Below are 19,646 nucleotides of genomic sequence, written 5' to 3' on the forward strand. Positions count from 1 at the left end.
CTGTAACTGTTTAAGTGCGCTTAATTCCAAGCACATGCTTATTTACAGGATCCAGATTTGTTTGTCTAATTACTTTATAGCATGAGTGAAGCCAGACTGTCCAACTCTCAGGCCCATCTGTTGGGAAGGGGAAGGAGGAACTTGACTGTGTCTGTTCCAAAAAGCTGTTTCACCCATAGTCACCAGATAAAATTTGTTTCAGATTCAGAGTTGGTAGTATTCAGAATACATGGTAGATACTTTTGTCATAATATATTATCCTGAGCTCAGAATAGGTGTGGTTCATAGAAGCAGGACCACAAGGACGTCACATGGATTGCTTCATTTTAAGTGCCTGTAAATTCTCTACTACATATTGAAACAATTTATTGACTTGTTTTATTTATGACACTGAGATAGTGAGAGGTTGTTGTTCCAAAGCTGTAGCATTTTGAGTGATGTAATATTGTCTGTCCATCATGTTTTGTTCCACAAGTTTAAATTCCACTGTTACTTCCTCATGCTAGCCAAGTATAACTTACACATACTTTGAAAATAATTTGAAATTTTTATATTATTCAGTGGTGTTTATTATCGCATGTAATTCTTTGCCTTCTGTGGAAAAGTAAAATTAAATAGCCAAATCTGCTATCTGTTTCATTCATGTCAGAATATGTGTGAGTAAAAACAGGGCTTGGTGAAAAACTCCAAATTTGTATATATGAGTATAAAAGTCCTGTTCCTTAAAAGAAAAATATTATTCCTAATTTTATTATCTTTAACTTTGGCTACAAAAGCACCTTAATGGTTTTTTTTTGTTTTATTTGAACATCCACATTTAAGAGGATAACATAATCACATGCATCTCTGCCCATAATATTTAATGTAAACTTCATATAAGTAGAGCAAAAATAGAAACTGGTGGGACAGCTATGTACATTGACTGTTGAAACATATAGAAAAAATATATTTTCTGGGAGTGATTTTCCAGAGGGAAAAAGACATTGAATGTTTTCTTAACTTAAACGTAGTGTATTGGGCCTTTCTTGGTGGGCAGCTGTAAGAGTTAGATATTTTTCATTGCAGGGTAATTAATTCACAGTTTTCTCCCAGGAATTGTGTGTAAGATTTAAATAAGAACATCTTCCATTAGTAATACTACTGCAAAAAGATGCATGTAGTAAAGGAGACAAGGCAGACTTTGCAGGATTCCATGGAATGGTATCTTTGCTGTGACCGTGTTGCCTGATGTTATCCCATATGTGCACTATTGCTTGCTCAGCTGATGAGGGGGCATCAGAAGTGCTCCCTTACCATCCTCTCTCAGATTGTAGCTGCTTCTCCCAACTTCTTCCATGCCTGTGCTGGTGTAGGGAGCTTCCTCTTGTCCCTGCTTGCCCCCCAGCTGTGTTTTCCTAACTGTGCTGTATCCTGTGTTGACCTAAGACAATTGGTTAAGCTTGCCTTTCAGAGATGGGAACCTTTGCTTTTTTTTTTTTTAAAAGGATTGATCACATGTCTGCAAAGCTAAAGGAGCAGCATACTTTAGTACAGATGTAGAAATCAATGGCTAAAGGTACCAGTACCACCAGTTTTTAGAGATGGCTCTGCTTTCTCTTAATGGATGCTGTGAGATTCAGTAGGAAGATACACATCCCTTTATCTCAGACAAAGTACATGGGTCATGTCTATTTTGTTAAAGGATTGTGCCAGGTTCTCTCTACTTTTAGTTCCTGTCCCTGTCCAGAGATTATGATCTTCCTGATACACTTCACCTAGCTCTGTGGAGTAAATAACTTTAGAAGGGAACACTGGAGACTAGTCCCTTTCTTGAAGTGGCATCAGCTGGAATGGGTTGCTTAGGTTTATATCCAATTGAGTTTGGAATATCTGTAAGGATGGAAACTTCACAGCCTCTCTCAGCTATGCATTCCTGTGTTTGATCAACATCTTCCAGTATTCCTTGCCTTTCTAGATTGCAGCTATCTCACATGTGGCTTCTCATCACCATTGCCATGACAGTACCTCTGTAACACCCAGTCTTTCCCTGCAAGTGACTGCCATAGGCATCTCTGGTCACAAATGTAGTTTTCAGGCAGCCTCTACCTTTCCTGCATGCTTTCCCCCATGTACCCTGTTAAATGTCTGGTGACAGTGTATTTGTTAGCAGTTGTCCCTTCTGCTGTTAACCCTTCTTGGGACTGTCCCTCAAAATCCTCTAAGCACCCCCTGCCCTTTTAGCTATTTCTAGCTCATATGGTTCCCAAACTGTTGGCTGCACAGCTGCTGCTGCTGGGGGAGTGAGAGTCAGGAGGAATTGGTCCCTGGGCTGGAGGTACTGACTTTGTGGGTCACTACACTGTGACAGTTACTGTGACCTATGGGACAGCATTCCATCCTGGGGTTTTATAATGGTTTTATGCTTGAGCAGCTATTGCCCCAGTCCTATCCTTGCCTTAATTGAGTGATGTTTTGTGTTTTTTCATTAATTGCAGGATCAGTATATCCTGGCTTTGGTAGAAACAGTCTGTTAGTTCAGTGAATTAAACTTGGTTTGGTGTGGTGATGATGAACAAACAAAATCGCAAACAAATGTGTGCCCATGCACATTTTGTTATTGATATTTGCTGCTTCTTTGGTTTTTAAATAATTGTGATTAGTGTAACTGACAAAATGATATTTATTTTTTCATAAACATGCCTGTTTATCATTTAATGTTGTGTCAAATTAAATTTAATGCTGTTTAATCACTCTCTTCTTCTGGGAAAATAACTCCAGTTTACTAACAGGACATAGATGCTTCTGCTTTTTTGAAGTGGACTTGATGATTTGTTCTGCATCTTCCAGTGTAGTTTAGGGAGTCTTTATAAACTCTCTGGAGGTCTTCAAACAATCTTTATCTAACATTTGATGATGACTGTTTCTATTGACACAGTAACACTTGTCTAAATATCAGCAATTGCAGCTATTTGACAGGAAGTAAATTAGTAACCTTGTGAGGACAGTGGAGAGGATTTTTAAGTCCACTGGCCAGCTGAGAAAAGGGCACTGTAGGTCAGAATGGCATTACCCATGTTAGAATTTAGTTAAGGCACTGGGCGTTTAACAGTCTTGTTTTTATCAAGAATGTTGCTTATTCAATGTCTTTGTCTGGTATATCTTTAAGAAATTATTCTTTTTCAATGTAGTTATTAGAAAAGATAATTCTAGTGTCACTTACCTTCCTGGCTGTCAACACCAGGGTTCCTTATGCTTAAATCATCAGTAAATTCAGGGTCATGTGAGCTCGGACAGTCATCATAAGTTTTCATTTGGTTTTTGAAGGTGCAGTATAAATATCATTATAGTCACCTAACTTTGAAAGCATTTTAGAATGTCTGGAAAAATACCAGACTTTTTTTTTTCAACACAGGCATACAATTAATACCCTTTTACTGCAAGCTCAATGTAACATCTTGGCAACACAGTGCTAATTTTTCATTACTCGTTCACTTCTAAATATATTCTCATGTTTTTATTATTGATTTGGCCTCACCTTTGAAAAACACAAGGTACAGTATTGCAAAGTCCACTTACTGATCAAGCTATATGTTTGTGTTTTCTATTAATTTGCAAAGCTTCATGTGCAGCTTTAGGACAGGAGAAATAGTATGGGTGTATTAAGAGTATGCCTTGTGTCTGTGCATATTCTTCATTTGCTCTAACAGTGGAGTTTTTGAACTGTTATTCTGCTTGTTTTCCCTACTGAATTTCAGTTTGATACAGAAAAGTTTTTATATGGCATAAACTTGGGTCCTTGGTAATGTGAGGTATTGCTTTGGCTAGAATGATGCTCCCCTGTTTTTTCCCCCTCATCATTGTCCTGTTTTTTTCCTCTATGGCTGCCTGTTTTTAATTTAGACTAATGTATATTTTTTGTTAAGCATCTCATTGAGTATTTTCTGCCAAGCTGAAGGCTTTTTCCAGACTGAAAGCCAAATGGCCTAGAAAATGAAGTTCTGCTAACTTTCTCTGCTGTATTCAGTGCACTAATTCCAAGTGCTTTCCCCCTCCAAACAAATGAATCCTAATTTTCGACGAAGTGAAGAACTAATACAGTCCAAGAGTAAATAGTACTTGATAGTGGCTTTTTTGTGAAGCAAAATAGTTCATAGATTTGGCTAGATGTGGCTCAAATGTATTCTTCAATTGATAAGATGGTGTACTTACCAATTGATAAGCAAGGACTCTTTCTTACCTTGCTAGCATATTCAGGCTGGCTTTGTGCAACACTGGCATATTACATTTTAAACTAAGTTTGAATTAATGATTGAACAAATGGTGCTTTTACATCGGGCGAAATCTTGTGTGGTCATGCAACTGGTGGAACTATTTTGTGTTGCATGAAAAATGGAATGGTCTTCCTGAGACTGGATGATCGGGAAGACTAAGATTACACTTGGGTTTGCCATTTCCTTTGTGCATACCTGATTCCTTCTCTTTATCTTCCTGTAATCAGCAGCTATATCCATTGCCAGAATCTAATTGAACTTAATGAAGAAAGAGGTTCTGCTGTTAAGCTTCTGCATTTTCTGCTCTTTGTGCTACTCAGGGTGCTAAAAAGAGATGAGTTAACATAAACCTGAGTAGGCTGTTTAACCTTCTTTCTCTTCTGGAAATGTAGATGCAATAACATTTGCAGCTGAAAAGGCTCATTCGCAGTTTCTAATGTTTAAGGATGCAAATGAAGCATTTTGTCTTTTCTGTCGCCTGGAGGTGTTAAGCAAGGAAACAGAAAGAGGTTTCTAGGATTAGTTCCACAGATTTCTTTTATCATGTAAAAATCAAGGGTGGTTTCAATGCCATGAAGTGAAGAAAAGCAATATGGAAACCATCCAGGGAAAATTCTTAAGTTTAGTTTGTTTCTCCCTAAATTTTCTGGGCATTCCTTACTACTGATATAGGTGACTACCCTTTTGAGCATACCAGGGATAAGTTTCTGTGCCTCGGTGCTGTCTGTGTAGTGTTTCATATATGATGAAGTAGTTAATCACTTATAGTGGTGTGTCATGCAAACTCCTGCATGTTCAAATTTTATAGTTTGTACGTGAGAAGTGCTTCTGAGCTCAGTTAGTTCAATATTGCATTTAGGTTCTGGACAAACATATAATATGTAGACCATTAAAGCCTTAAATAGTTTTAAAGTGAAATTATCAAGTAAGACTTCAGGTTGCAGATCCAAAGTGAAAACTTGTAAGTATAGAGCCACAGAGGTAGTACTTGTTCTCAGTGTCTTGTGCTTTGAGCCCTTGGAAAAAGCTGTCTCTGTGTCTTTTCACTTGCAAAGGTTTGATTGGGAGCTATGTCTTCCACTTAGAAGTTCCAATATATTTGGTAAAGAAGACCTTTTAATTTCAAAATGCAGAATTAAATCAATGCAAGCACATATAATCTGTGATAATAATAGTTCTCAACTTATATCTTTTTAAGGGTGTTGTCTACAGATCAGTCTTGTTCTTAGTTTTGACTTTGTAATTTTACCACTTCTGTGGAAATAGAGGAGATGACTTTAAAGTTTATTTTAAAAAGGATTTTCCACGCGGCATTAGTACTTAAGGTGGTGCTGAATATTTAGAGTTACTCTGGCCACTCCCTGGTGTTTATGCAGAAGGCATAAACCTGTGTACCTTTCCGGTGGTGTACACCTTTTTTGGACACTGGAGTTTAGTTGCTTTAGATTGTTTATACGGGCTTGGTAGCTGTGCCTTTTGTTTAAGCTGAGCTTTAGAGTAGTCTAACAAATTGAGTCCTCTCTTTGCACCTCCAGTATTTGAATATACATATATTACGTTTTAAAAAGCATAATTATGTCTCTATCTATTAAAAATACCTATATGCTGTGCCTGCATTCTGTTCCTAGCCTACTTTAAGGAAGGCATGTTTGGGACCTGGATAAGGCTTTTCATTTCATCCTGAAGAAGTTTGTCTGGCCCTTCTGGTAACTGATTAATGGATTTTCATGCCTCTGCATATTTAAAACTATGGAGGCAGGCATTAACAGACTCATACCAGAATTAAATAAACCAGTTAATATTTCTTAGAATGATGGTTTAAAGGAGTATGTTTACACATCTCCCTCCCTATGGTAAAGGTTAAACATGGAAACTGGCATCAATTGGCTTATTTTCAAGTAAATGAGTGTATTCTAGTTTTCATTGCTTTGGGGGGTATTGCTGCCCACCAGTTTTCTTAAGGTGTGGTTGGTAAATGCTTTACTGTTCTTTTCATTCAGTTTTAAGAAGTAAGACAAACTTCTTGCAGCTGTATTCAATTTTAGGTAAAGACTTTTTTTTCTGCTAGCTTTTTCTTTTCAAAGGGAACACTTTCAATGTGTTACTTTCTCTTGCAGCACATACTCCTGTTTGAGACAGTGAGTAAGATAATTAAAGTGGTGATGTAGTGTGACAGGTAGTGACATAGCTTGTATGGGAGTTCTGACTTCTACATTGTTGTGTGTTTTGGAGCCAAGTAACAGTTCTGATTTTGAAGCAGAATTTGGAAGAAGCCATGAGATCTGACAGGCTGGGCAGCACAGTACTTTATTACCACCTTCCTCTGCAAGTTGCCTCAGGCGCTGTTACTTTGCCATCTGCCAATTTATACTTTGCTTTTGAGGCTACTTGCTGTCACAGTGTACCTGCCTTGTGCTTCTGAAGCTCAAGGTGGTTGTAGTAAACAAACTCCTTCCAAAGACCTCTAACAATACAAAAGCCAAACCTCTGCAGAAATAACTGCAGTAGTCAAAGGCAGGTGTAGTCAGAGGACAGTAGGATGCTACAGCCCTTCCTTCTTGCATATCTATGCTTTTTCTTACATCACATACTGTCTTCACTGGGCTATAAGCTGTACAGAAGGCTTTAATTTACTTCAGCATGGCTCATCTTGTAAAAATATTTGTTCTAATGAAGGATGATACTTGTCTATGTTGTCTTCTCTCTCGTGTGTGTTTGTGTAAATGTGTGTGCATTGTAAAGATCCTTTGTCTTCAGAAGTTCTGCTTATTTCATTGTAAACAAGATTGGAATAAACATTTCTTCACTGAAATGCTGGAGTGTTACTGCTCGTGGTGATCCATGACAATACCTAGGCTTTTTACTGATTCAGCCCCTTTGCAGCTTAAAATTAAACACCAGAGAATGAAATTTTACGTTTATTGGTACTGAATTTGCAGGTTGATGCCTGCACAAATCAATGGCCACTCTTGTGTATGCTTTTAATTCTGAGCCTTCAAGACAGCAGCAACACTGCCAAAAATTTTGAGCTGATAGGTCATGTCTGTGCATCTAGCATAAAGCTTCAGGATGTTTTACATTGTCCACCACATTGTATTGTAGAGTATTTTACCAGCTCAGTATTTCCTAAGTTTTTGAGTGGATGCTTCTTATTAAATATTCTTATAGTAGGTTTCCTTGAGGAATTCCTTCCCAATGTTGAATGGACAGTTCCTGAATTCTGAAGTGTTTTATGTACCTGCCTTTTTCAACTGATGTCAGTGTGCTTGTGTTGGTGGTGGTGTTAGTGGATTCCCCCCCGCTTTTTCCCTGCTAATACTCCTGAATCGTGTCTGTCTTTGGATGTTTCATCTGGATTTTTCTGTTCTGCTTGGTTTTTTCCTAGGTTGTTTGTACCTCTGTTGGACCTTCCTTTTGCTGCCAGCTCAGCTTTTCAGCCCTGCATTTAGCTCATGTGACTTAGAGGCTTTTTGGCCCAGCTGTCTATTCCAGTCATCTTTGAGGTGTGCTGCTTATCTGCTCTACTTTGTATGTGTCTGCAGGCAGCAGCACATTCAGGTTTGTGTCCTTCTAGTGACCTCTGAGCTGTATGTGGGGGATTTTATTTGTGGATGATCCCAATTTTTCTGGAACACTGTGAATACCAGACTACTTGTGCTGTTCCCTTTTCCTTTGGGTCTGCCTCCTTGACTGGTTGTGTGGTGAGAGGGAGTACAACGGTGAAAGAATCAATCATATAAGGATTTAATGGAACCCTTTTCTTGTTTCTCCTGTGAAGAAAACTTGTGGATTAAAACAGAACTCCTTTGAAAACCAGATCTATGATAAAGTTTCTACTGAAGTTCTTATCTGTGGACCCTCCTTCATAATCTTACTCCCCAATAAATTCTTCAGCAGATGTGGTAACTTGTGCTGCCCACACTTGCTGATCTTGCTGTTAGCTCACTGCCACAGAATCTTGTTTCTTTTTCTCTTCTGCCCTTAAGTTGTTGGAATACTTGAAACTACACATCCAGAGTTGTTTGTAGCAGTGGCTTTGATGCTTCAAACTTCAGCCATTCTGTGACTCAGTGTTCCTAAGAGAAGCATCATGTTTGATTTTAAAACAAGCCTTGAAACAGTTATGCAGATATGATAAGAAGAGCAGGTCAGTATGGCAGCATGCAGCCACCCTCCAAAGTACTTCAGAGTTTGAGGATGTGCCATCCTCCCAAAGAAGGTTCTTGTTCCCAGTTGCATGCACCAGCCACTCATGGTCCTTCCTTCAGTGCCCATTAAGCTTCTCTGTTTCGCTCAATTTGTCTCATGAAAGTGATGGAAACCATTTCTTACACAAGAAATAGACCATTGTCTGCCATGTTGGTCAGCTAGGTCAGCTGAGGAGTGTTGAAGCCTGCCTTTAGAGATGGGGGATAGGTAGGACTGTGGGCAGGCATGTGCAGGAGGGGAAGGAGAGAGGATGAGGGAAGAGGAGCTCGGTTAGTTGCCTCAGTCACTTGAGGTCTGTTACTGTCTTCTGTAAATATCAACCTGAGCTGAAAATGTCATATGTAAGTCTGAATTTGAGAGCCTATGATTCAATGGCAGCATGCAATAGATTGTTTGGTTCTCCTGTAAGTTTCATGAACTTGTTAAAACCAGCTCTGTGTTTACATAGAAAAGCTTATTTTCAATAAAGCAGAACAGCTACAAATGCTTCTGAGATCTCTCTAGCCTTTCAGCCATTTATTCCTCAGAGATGAAAAATACTTCCCTAGAACTAGCCATTTCAGGTATTAGGGAATGAACAAGAACAAAGCCTGCATTATTGTCACTGCTCCTGTGTGGTAAGGTAACTATAGAGGCTCTTGCACCTGGAAACAGCTGGGCACTCAAGTGTGCTTTGCCATATCAGCATGCTGTGAGTGGAAAAATCCCCTCATCAAATAGTTCTGAAAGAGAAAACACAAGATTCTCGATAGCACTGTTTTTGTACAAGGCATATCTCCTTGTTGGTTGAAGCTGCTCCTCTTAAGCTGATACTACACACAGATTCAGGTATCTTGGCTCAAATTAGGACATCAAAAACTGTGTTTAATTGTCCATAACTAACATTATAAAAGACAGAGGATAAGTTTTAGTATCACTTGTTTTGTCTAAAGCTGAGTTGGAGCTGTTCAATCATTTCCTGCAGCTCCAGGAGGCCTGGCAGTGAGTTGGCTGCTTTGCCACAGATTCATAAGCCCACAGAAGAGTATATGTTGCCAAGTATACGTGTGTAAAAGTTGCTTATGCAGTTTCCTCTCCTTCATGCTTTCTATCTTTAGTTCTGCTTAGGCTGTCACTGAGACTGAATCCACTACTGACTGTATAATACAGTAATTGTGAATATCTACATTCATAATTTCCAGGAGGAGGTGCAAAGAAAACTCCTCTTCTAGGCTGTCTCTTCAATTACCTCAGGTCCACAGGAATTCATCAGGTGGGCAGGTCCTTTCCAGATGTTGAGAGTATGATGACTTACAGTAACATAGGTCTGTTTGGCCCACTGTTCCCAGAGCAATCAGTGACTGTGATGGTCACAAACTCAATCATGAATTTCCCAAATGGATTTTCCAGATCTTGCCTTTGCTTGTTGTACTTTGACACTATGTTTAGTTTTTGCTATGTTAGGGGTCCTGCATTCCCTGAGGGTAGACCAAGGCTTTTGTCTGGCTTAAAAAAGCCAACCACCAAACCAAAAGGAAGGGAGAACAAACTGCTCGCAGTTCTTATGGCATGACCATTAGACCTGTTGTTAATGCTTTCAAAAATAGTGGGCTGTTGGGGAAAACTCTTCAATATCTGTTACTTAAGACAATTAAAAATCAACCTTTTTGGCATGAATTTATTATGAACTTGTTCTTTTATAAGATATTCCTTAATATTTGCCTGTACCTTTGATTGTGCAAAGTAGAGCAGTGATTCACAGATATCACAGGTATGTTTCTGAACAAAGGGCTGGTGTATGTTCATGGTGAAACTTTTGATGTGTTTTCTGCAGTCAGATAATTAGTCTTCAAGGCTGAAATAGGCTGCTGGATGTGTGGAGGAGTAACAGAAGTTTTGGAAGAACTTGTTTGATGTGCAGTGTGTAAGCTTGTGTATGTACAGCAGAGGTTTTAGTACTTGCTGCCACACTGACAAGTCTGTGTATGAACAAGCTGGTAAATCTTTATGGGAGCTGAAGATGTTGCCATTGCATTCTTTCTTATGGTTTGTTTTTGGCATTTTCAATATTGGGCAGTAGACTTTCAAATGGATTGTTTAACACATTGTGTGAGTGGGTGATGAAGGAGCTGGGGCACTTTTCTGGTGATGAGCAGAGAAACTTAGGCAGAGGGCTTGAGCAAGCATCTTTGAGTGATGGGGTATTAAATTGCTGTAGCAAGACTTGCAAGACTATTCAGTAGTGCCTTAAGCTGAGGAAGTATTTTTTTTAATGTGCTTAACTAAGGTTAGTCATGTCAGAGAATGCACTCACTAAGTGAGTCATGTCAGAGAATGCACACCTTTCCTGTGTAAGAGATGATTAGACACCCTGCCTAGACACCAGTAGAGCCTCCTAGGTTTGTTAGCTTATTTTTGTTTTATGGATGTTGCAGAATAAAGAATCACGTGGTTTTAGGTGTCGTTTGATATCATATTGAGTTAAACTATTTAGTTTCAAATTGTTGAAGGGGAAATAACTGGCTGTGGTGACTGCCCCAGATGACTGATGTTTTGAGGGAATAGCTGGGTGTACTTTGCTGCTGCTTGTTTACCATGGAAGAGCTGATCTGTGTAAGGTACAAAGGCTTGAAGCAATTAAAGCCAAAAGCTGTATATGTAGACAAGTACAGTTTGTAAATTCTGACCCATGAAAAGTATACATTACAAAAAGACAAAGATACAAGTTGCAACAGGTGGTATTTGCATTAGAGTAATGTGCATCTGCTGTACATCATCTGATACTTAATTTTTAGTAACTAGTATGGGCTGTGTCCATGTGGAATACTACAGCTCTACAGGATTCATGTAACAAATGTGTTAGATGCAGAGATTAATTTCTTGAAATGGCCTGCAGTGTTCCATTTCGGGTGGTTCATTAATCTTTCCTGAATGGTACTGTTCTCTTCTTATCCAGCTATCTGGACAGGAGCAGGGAGTGAACTGGGCACTTCAGAAGTCCATGCCACAAATCAGTGAGACGAGACAGTAGGTCAGGCATGATGTCCTCTATGGGCACTTGGCTGAAAAGGTGCATGCTTGCTGATGCCATCAAAGTAATTTTTATCCTCCCCTGTGACCTCCAGTTTGAATAAAGATTTTTCATTTTCTGTCAGTACAAAGAGGAGAGAAGAGAAATACTGTAAGAGTATGGAAGTAGACTGCAAGCTACAAGTCTGGGATGATCTGTTATGGCACTATCTTGGCCTCTGGAGATCTCATCTTTTTGATGGTAAACTCTGAGAAGAGAGTGAGGAGAGGAAACAATACATGGTGAAGTTTGAAGTAGTATTGGTCAGGATAAAAATGCCAGTATTGTGGCAGAAGCTGTGGAAACAAGGTGTTTCCAGGTTAGAAGTGGTACAAGAAGGACACTATAATCTCCACTTGTCACGTATGCAAGCAATCCTTTTCCACAAGGCTTTTTGAGATTGGAATACAGTTCTGATGACAGAACTCTGCCCTGCCTCTAGCTGTATGCAGGTACCTATTTCTGCCTCTTTTTAAGAGAGGAAGAAGTATGAGTTTTCAGGTTGTTTCTGAAACAGTCAGCTCCAAACTTTGTGTCACTGTGATTTCATGCATCAACTCCTTGCTTTGTTTCCCTTCTCCTTTAGAGAGTGGATTTCTTCAAGTGCCAGAGATCTGAGCACTACATAATTATGGCTCTGCGCCCTTGTTTTGGTCCTCCTCTCTCTTCCTTCTTTGTATTACAGTCTTCCCAACTTTCTAAGACAGCTATTAATCAAGTTGTTAATTCCTGAGTTGCTAAGCTAAGAATCCCAGTGCAGTAGAGAATAGGTGGGCAGAGATAAACCCCCAGATGGTTCATTGTGAGTCAAAACTAACAATCCTTTGATGTTGCAGAACTGATGCTCTGTATTTGGTTTGGGTGTCCTTGCACTGAGCTTCCTTGTGTGTCTGTCATGGTCACCTGGTCTTTTCTGGATGATCTTTATTTCCCTGTTAGCTAGGATGGTATGAAATAATCTGCACAGAATTGCTGCTGTCACACTGGTCCTGCTAGGAAGCTGCTGACAGTGCAAATGGTGGCTCCTGAGCATGTTGAGATCTCTTGGTCCTTATAAGATCACAAATAGGAGGATTTTTCCTATGTACTGGGATTGGATCATGTGCTTCCATCATGTAAATACACAAAGCTTCCACAAAGAACGTTTTATCATTAGTGACTGTAACTATATGGTTTGTGTAGCATAAGTATGTGTTAGAAAAACAAAATACTAAGTCATGAATTGTGATATAAGAAACTGCTGTTTAGCTTTTTGCTAGTAGTGGCATTAAGTTCGTTGCCCATTGGCTAGAAACAAGTTGGTTTTAGACATTTTACAGATATCTTAGAACTGGGGAGAAGAAAATAAAAATAAATGTAACTTGGAAAGATTGCACAAAGCTTGATTTTTAAAAAAAATTAAATTTTTTTGTTTCATCCTTACCCCTCTTTCATCTTTTCTTTCCCCATACAGTATAAAAGATAAGAACTTACCTGAAACACATGTGTACTTACTATTGCATCAGTAACTTTCAGGGAACAGTTCTGATAGAATTATCTTTAACTTCATATAGTACTGACCTGAAGAAGTCAGTAAAAACTTCTTCCTGAAAAAATGCCTCTATCTGAGTAACCTTGCTGAAGTCTATTGCTGGCATAGAGAAACAGGAAGAAGAAACATGCAGATCACTGTTTTACCTACATATTGAAATATTAGAACATTTTATGTGAACTGCTTTCCACATTATTATTGGAGAAGAGTTGTCTGAAAGAATCAGGAAATGTTGTTTCACTTATTGCTTTATTTTCAAGGTCTTTTATCTGTTGAGTTAAAGACTGCATTTTCATTGTGGTGTTTCATTGAGGTTTGGTTTTAGGAATGCATACGAAATAGAATTTTAAACTGTATTATCATTTGGCAAGTGCATCTTTGTAAATCACTTTTGGCTATGTCAGTGGTGAATTAACAAGCCTCTGTTTTCTGAAGGGATATTTTTAACTTTCAGGCTGGAGTACTGCCACTTGCAGCTATTTTTCTCTGGTCTAGCTTTTGATTTATACAAATGCTAATTATAGGGCTTTGAATCGGTGTGTATAGGTAGTTTCACAAGGTCATACACGTTTTTAATGAACTGTCTGAAATATTTATATATTGCTCTGTTGTTATGTAAAGAGATCACTGCCTTATAAGTCTTGTTGTATTAGTCAGCTCAAAAAGAGAAAAAAGTTAGTAGTAATATCTCTGTATAAAAAAGCTGATTTTTATTTTTGTCTCCTAAAGTTTTGTCTTCATTGTCTTTGCAGGCATCAGAAGGTGTCACCTTCATTGGACCTGACACACATGCTATTCAAGCTATGGGAGACAAGATTGAAAGCAAATTGTTAGCCAAGAATGCAAAGGTCAACACAATCCCTGGCTTTGATGGAGTAGTCAAGGTGAGAAATCATTTAATTACTGTCTACCCACTGTAGGAACAGTGTCTAAATCAAAGTACACCTATTGAAGGTCTGATGCAGAATCTAATTATAATTTCCTCTTCTTTTTCAGTAAAATGTAATTAAAAATGAAGTACAGATTTTTACTAACAAGAGAGCTTTGGAGGAGAAAGTCCTTGATAATAAATGATGTGTTAGGAGTTCTTCAGTGGAACCTCTAAAAATACTTTGTTTTAAATTTAACGTGAAGGCAGGTAGATGTGTAAAATGTCAGGTGTGGATTTGACTTATTTGCACGTCTTTACATTTCTCAGGTCTTCTTGTTGGCCAAGATCTTGGCAGCTCTAAGTTAAGTGAAGTTTGTTAAACTGTGTGAAGTTTCCGTTTTATGGTCTGTTCTGATCGTGCATATTTCCATGTGTTGCAAAATTCAGGATGAGGATGGGATGGGGGGGAATTTGACAGCTCTTTATCAGAATCTACAGCTAATGCTCTTTGTGTGGTTTTAGAAGGAATGTCTTTGAACAGTTTTGTAAAAAATAAGGTATATCTTAATTTTTGTTTATTTTCTGCTATAGTGATTTTGTCGGATTCTTACAAACTTACCTTTGTGTCTTAATATATTGTCTCTGTTAATGTAGTTAAGCTTTTCTCTTTTAAAACCTTCATTGGATAAAACTAAAACTTGGTTCATTATAAAATGTTGACCTCCTGCATTGAAAATTTTTATGCATTACGTGTCAAATCAAATTTTTTTCAAATGAAGTTTGAGTAAAATTTTAAGTTGCATGGAAAAGAGTGTAGTAGCTAAGCTGGATTTTAAACTCTGTTAAGAGACAAATTATCCCCAAAACCTGACTAAAAGTGAAAGGTAAATAGAATACAAAGGGACTCAGCCTCCACAGAATTACCCGGTCCAATGAGGCTGCCTGGAGAACTTGACTAGTGAGAGAGAATGATAAAATCACAAAATAGCTGAAGTCAAAGTGCCTAAGAGAATCTTTCAGTACTTGTGGTGGAAATGCATGATGTTTGTAATGTCTGGTAGCAGGATAATGCTGTAACAGGTAAAAGAGCAAAGAATTCTTTCCCTTCTGGAGGACTCCAAATGAATTTTGGACTGGCATTTGTGGCCATGTTGAAGTCTGGGAGTGGCAAATTGGCAAATTTCAGGTTTTTGTTGTATGTTTTAGCAGTCCCTTGTGTATGTGGTCCCTTAGCACTTGTAAGATTTAACAGCAGCCAAGCTGTTGGGCATAACATTCTTTGTTCTGATACCCTGTATATTCTTCTAGGAATTCTGGAAATAACTTCCAGAAAAGCATCTGGCTAGGAGATAACTTTGAATTAATCATGTGAACACCACAAAGCATTTTCTAATACAGAATTGAATACTAAAAATGCTGGTTTTCTCATTGTATCAAGTTAAAACTCACGTAAGGCTCTGTTCTTCTGCTAATAAAAAACCCCAAACCTGACAAAGTAGGATAATGGTTAAGGAACAGATAGGCCTATAACCAGTGCAGCTGAGCTGCTTTCTTGTATGCACTTGTTTCATAGACCTTCAGTTGCACTGTTTTTGACAATTATCTGAAGTTCCTGACACAAAAAGGAAACTTAAATGATGTGGTTGGCCATGGGCTATATGCAACAATACCCTTAAAACGAATGAACTGGAATGTAGGCCTGAGTTGACAACTCCAGTCTTCTGCTATTGAAAGGATCGATGTGGTAGTTCCTTAATCCCAAAGTGTCTGTGTCATACCAGTTTCACCTACCTCAGCCCTGCATGAGTTCTGATTATCTGAAGAGTGTTGATGAAAAAGAATACACATTTAAAAAAAACCCCTAAACCCAAACCTGCAATGTGCCCACCAAATAAGAGCAAGGAAAGTCCACAGGCATTGCCAGCATTGTTGTCTCCATCAAAAAATGGAGCTGCAAATTTTAGGCTAACCAGTGCTTTGATTATCAATTATAGGAAATAAAGCTTCTGATAATTAGTAGTGTCATACTTGAAATGGATCTAAATATGTGCCTGTGTTTGTTCTCTGATTTCCTTCCTGTGACAATGTCTTTTGCTGAAATGAATACCCAAATAATTAGGTCATACAGGATGCCTGATCTCTGGTTAGAGCTTGATATGCTATTTTGCAAATTTGGACTAAGATAGGAAGGGCAAAGCTGCATGATACCAGCTCTAATCAGAACAGCAACACACAAGGAACTGGAGACTGTTTAGGATTTCTGCCATTCTGTGGGAGACCTATTTTAGTCACAGTTATGAAGCTTTCAAAATCCTTGAGGGCTCTTTTTCCTGAGAAATAAAAATTTTAAAGGTCTTAGGAAGGAGTTAAGTGCTTGATGCTTAAGGTGGTTAGATGCTTAGAAGTGGCTTCAACTTTAAAGTGGACTTCAGTAAAGCTGGAGGAAAACTGCATTTATGCCTCTGACAATGCTAGAAATTAAGGCAGATCTGTTGCATGTGTTCTTTATGGAAGAATAGTTAAACACAGAGCAACAACTTCTAGTGCTTCATTATTCAACTCAGGACTGCACTGAAAATCTTTGTTACTAGAAGTGTTGTCTTTATCCTTGTTGAATAGTGCTGCGGATACCTAGGTCCTTCATGAATAAAGGATATTTTTGCTCTCTTATGTTGCTTAGCACTTAGACATAGGAGATACTGCTAAGGTTTTGTAATAGCATCTTGGAGAAGTTGTGGGTAGAAAAATTCCCAGTGAGTAGTAATTAAATTAGAAATTAGAAATTTAAAAGAAGGAAACCCTTCAACAGTGTACTTAAAGCTGGAAGGATTGAAGAGGAGGATGCTTGGCATCAGACACAGCTAACTGTTCTTGTACTGGCAAATGCTCTAGCAGATATGAAACTGAGAGTGGAAAGATGTGGAATGGAGAGGGCAGTTTGACAAAGAGTAATTTTCTTCTCATCCCTGGTTCAGTTTCTCAGTTGGCTGGGGCAATTGAGAAATCCTGTTTGAACATATAAGGAACTGGACTCTTGTGCTGTCAGCTAGAGAGCCAACAAAAGCATTCAAAGCTAATTAATTTCAAAATGTGTAACTAGACTTAGTTTTATAAAACCCAGTTGGGAGATGTAGTCATAAATGGTTTTAATCAAAAGAATTAGCGTTAATCCGTGTGAGCAATGGCTATACTAAAGTTAGGGCTGAGATGATGTATTGACTGTAAACAACTGAACGGGAGTAAGAGACTAGAAAGTGGAGGCTGAGTAATGAGCATAAGAACATGCTGTGGTGAAAAACTGGGAAAGAAATGGCAAGGGAAGAATGATTTTTGCATTGTTTCACCATATACAGCCAGTTTGGTTTTATGGCTGGTAGAACACAGCTGGATGTAGACACAGAAGAATAATGTCTCTGTCTACTTCGTTTCGCTGATGTCAGTAAACACATTAGAGGTCTTCAGCAAGGCTCTGAATTTACTGTAGCTAAGTTTTGGGTACGTGTTTTGGATGAATTTTTGCACTGGGATATTGACATTAGGATTGAATGAGCACTGTTGGAGAAGTTATTAAGAGACTGCATATGAACTGAAGGTTCTCTGAGGCTAACACCCTCAGCCATGAAAACCATGATGCAGTTCTTCATCATTAATACAATGTTTTACAGCTCTGGGAGTCGCTTAATCAGCTTTACCCTGGCATTCCCCTACATCAAGAGGGTTTTGTTTTTCTGTCTCCACCTGCTGGTACCTGGTTGAGAGGCATCTACATGAAAGTAGGAGGTTAGGAATTCTTATGCTAAAAGGAATATTTTATGTCTCTTTAACTTAATGGAATCACCAATTTGTGAAAAGACTGACATAATTTTATAACTCTTAGGACTTTTATTAACTTCTACCATTACTTGAACATTTTTATTTGTACAATAAAAGGTGGTGCTAAAATTGTATATTTCTTTACAGTTTCCAGTTTATTTTGGGAAAATGGTAGTGTAGCTAATGTGCTTTTGGAAGAAATAGCAGTAAATCATTGAGGACTTTTGCTTTTAAAAAATAATTTAAAGTGTTTTGAGTACCAGTGTGGTTTTGTATATTTTGCACATATGGACACGTGTGTCAGGCAGTATCATAGCATTTACTTTTTTGCCCCTTTTGTGCAAATATTGTGTATCTGTCATAAGTTTTATATACCAAATAGCTAAATAACTGTCCTAACTTTCCTTAATTACTCAAACTGTTTCTGAACTTATGTAATCAGCAAGTGAAATTCATGGTTTTTTAAACATATATTCAACATACCTTCTTATGGAAAAAGATCAAAATACTTACCAGAGATTGCAATATATCAATTTTTTTTAGTTTTTTTTGTTTTGTTTTGTTTTTTATTTTTTTAGTTTTCCTCTTTAAATCACAGCATATTTTTTTTCCTAGTTCAGAAATGCTCTTTGAAAGCGAAAATTGGAGTATGCATGGATTTTTTTTTCCCCCTCGCATCTTAGAGTTTGGGTTCTAATATGTTAGGACTGTAAAAGAAACAGATGTTGACGCAGTGTAAATTAATAACTGTGCTGGGCAGATGACTAGCACAGTTCAAGCCACAACTAAGACAATTAGTGCTGCTGATACCAATCAGTTGTTACATAAAGTTCTTGTATGCATGTGTAAAAATACAGTGGCAGTGAAAAGTTCCTCTATAATGATTTGCAGCTTGTCTTCCTGTAGATTACAGTGTATCAGTTAGCCACTTGTTTGCAGGTAACTAAGTGAAAAAAGATTACCCTGTTTGCTTCCCCCCCTTAATTCAATTTTGCAAATATGTGGGGGAATTTGCAAGAGAAAAGAAATGTAAAAGTTTCCTTCTCAACTATAATCGTGGCTCTTCATCAGTCATCACTCTTCCTGCATTTTGTTCAAGAGGCTCTAATTGTCTGCATTTGGCAGGTTTAACACTTCCTGACAGAGAGGCTATTAAGGGGAAGTATTCTCGCATAACTGTCACAGGCAGGAACAAAGAACCTTCAAACTCAATGTGTGGAAACCACTAACATTCTTAAATGACCCTTTTCATGCATTTTATCCCTTTAAGCTAAAATTTGGAGGGTGCAGGGTCATGGAAAGCAGCAAGGTGTAATAAAACAGTAAACTCTTGAGGATTTTTTTTTTTTTTTGGGGGGGGAGGGAGTGACTGGCGAGTTTTTTGCTAGATTTATCTCTTGAGTTAAAAACAATTGTTATTTGGAAAAATCTCATTAACAGATGTGACTGGAGTAAAAAGACTTAAAACTGATGTTGCTTTCAGGACTGCTTTGAACTTAACAAGCACCGATTTGTGGAGCAGACTAGCTAATGAAAGGAAATTAAATTTTCTGACAACTTCCCCTGCCAGCCCTCTTATTCTTCATGGGGCTGTTACTAGGTACTGAAGACTTTTAAAGAGGATTTTGTTTTATTATCGGACATAAATGAACCAGGTATGAACATTTCTTATGTATTTTTTTTTAAAGTTCTGACCTGGGTGCTTTTAAAATGGATTGCCTTGAAAGCTTTAAAAATATCAGGTTTCAGTTTAATGTTCATAAGTCAGCCCCCATAGTTTCAGACACAGTTAGCAGCTGGTGGTTTCCAGACATTACTGCCTTCAATACAAATTTTTTAATGTATGTCATGGGATAGTATAAATATTAGCAAATTTGGATGGAATTTTCAAGCTTAACATGTACCACAGTAATTTAACCCTTT

The 19,646-nt window shown here is 38.1% G+C and overlaps 1 protein-coding gene across 1 annotated transcript in view; it reads left to right on the top strand.

Annotated features, from left to right (window-relative positions):
- The window catches only part of PCCA (propionyl-CoA carboxylase subunit alpha), a 270,532-nt gene that overhangs the window by 62,213 nt on the left and 188,673 nt on the right, over positions 1-19,646 (top strand). The window contains exon 7 of the mRNA XM_050975683.1: positions 13,792-13,923. Within this exon, the coding sequence (XP_050831640.1) occupies positions 13,792-13,923 (132 nt within the window). The remainder of the gene's footprint in view (positions 1-13,791; positions 13,924-19,646) is intronic.

Source organism: Serinus canaria, chromosome 1, assembly GCF_022539315.1.
Source record: "Serinus canaria isolate serCan28SL12 chromosome 1, serCan2020, whole genome shotgun sequence".
In the NCBI taxonomy this organism is placed as follows: Eukaryota; Metazoa; Chordata; class Aves; order Passeriformes; family Fringillidae; genus Serinus; species Serinus canaria.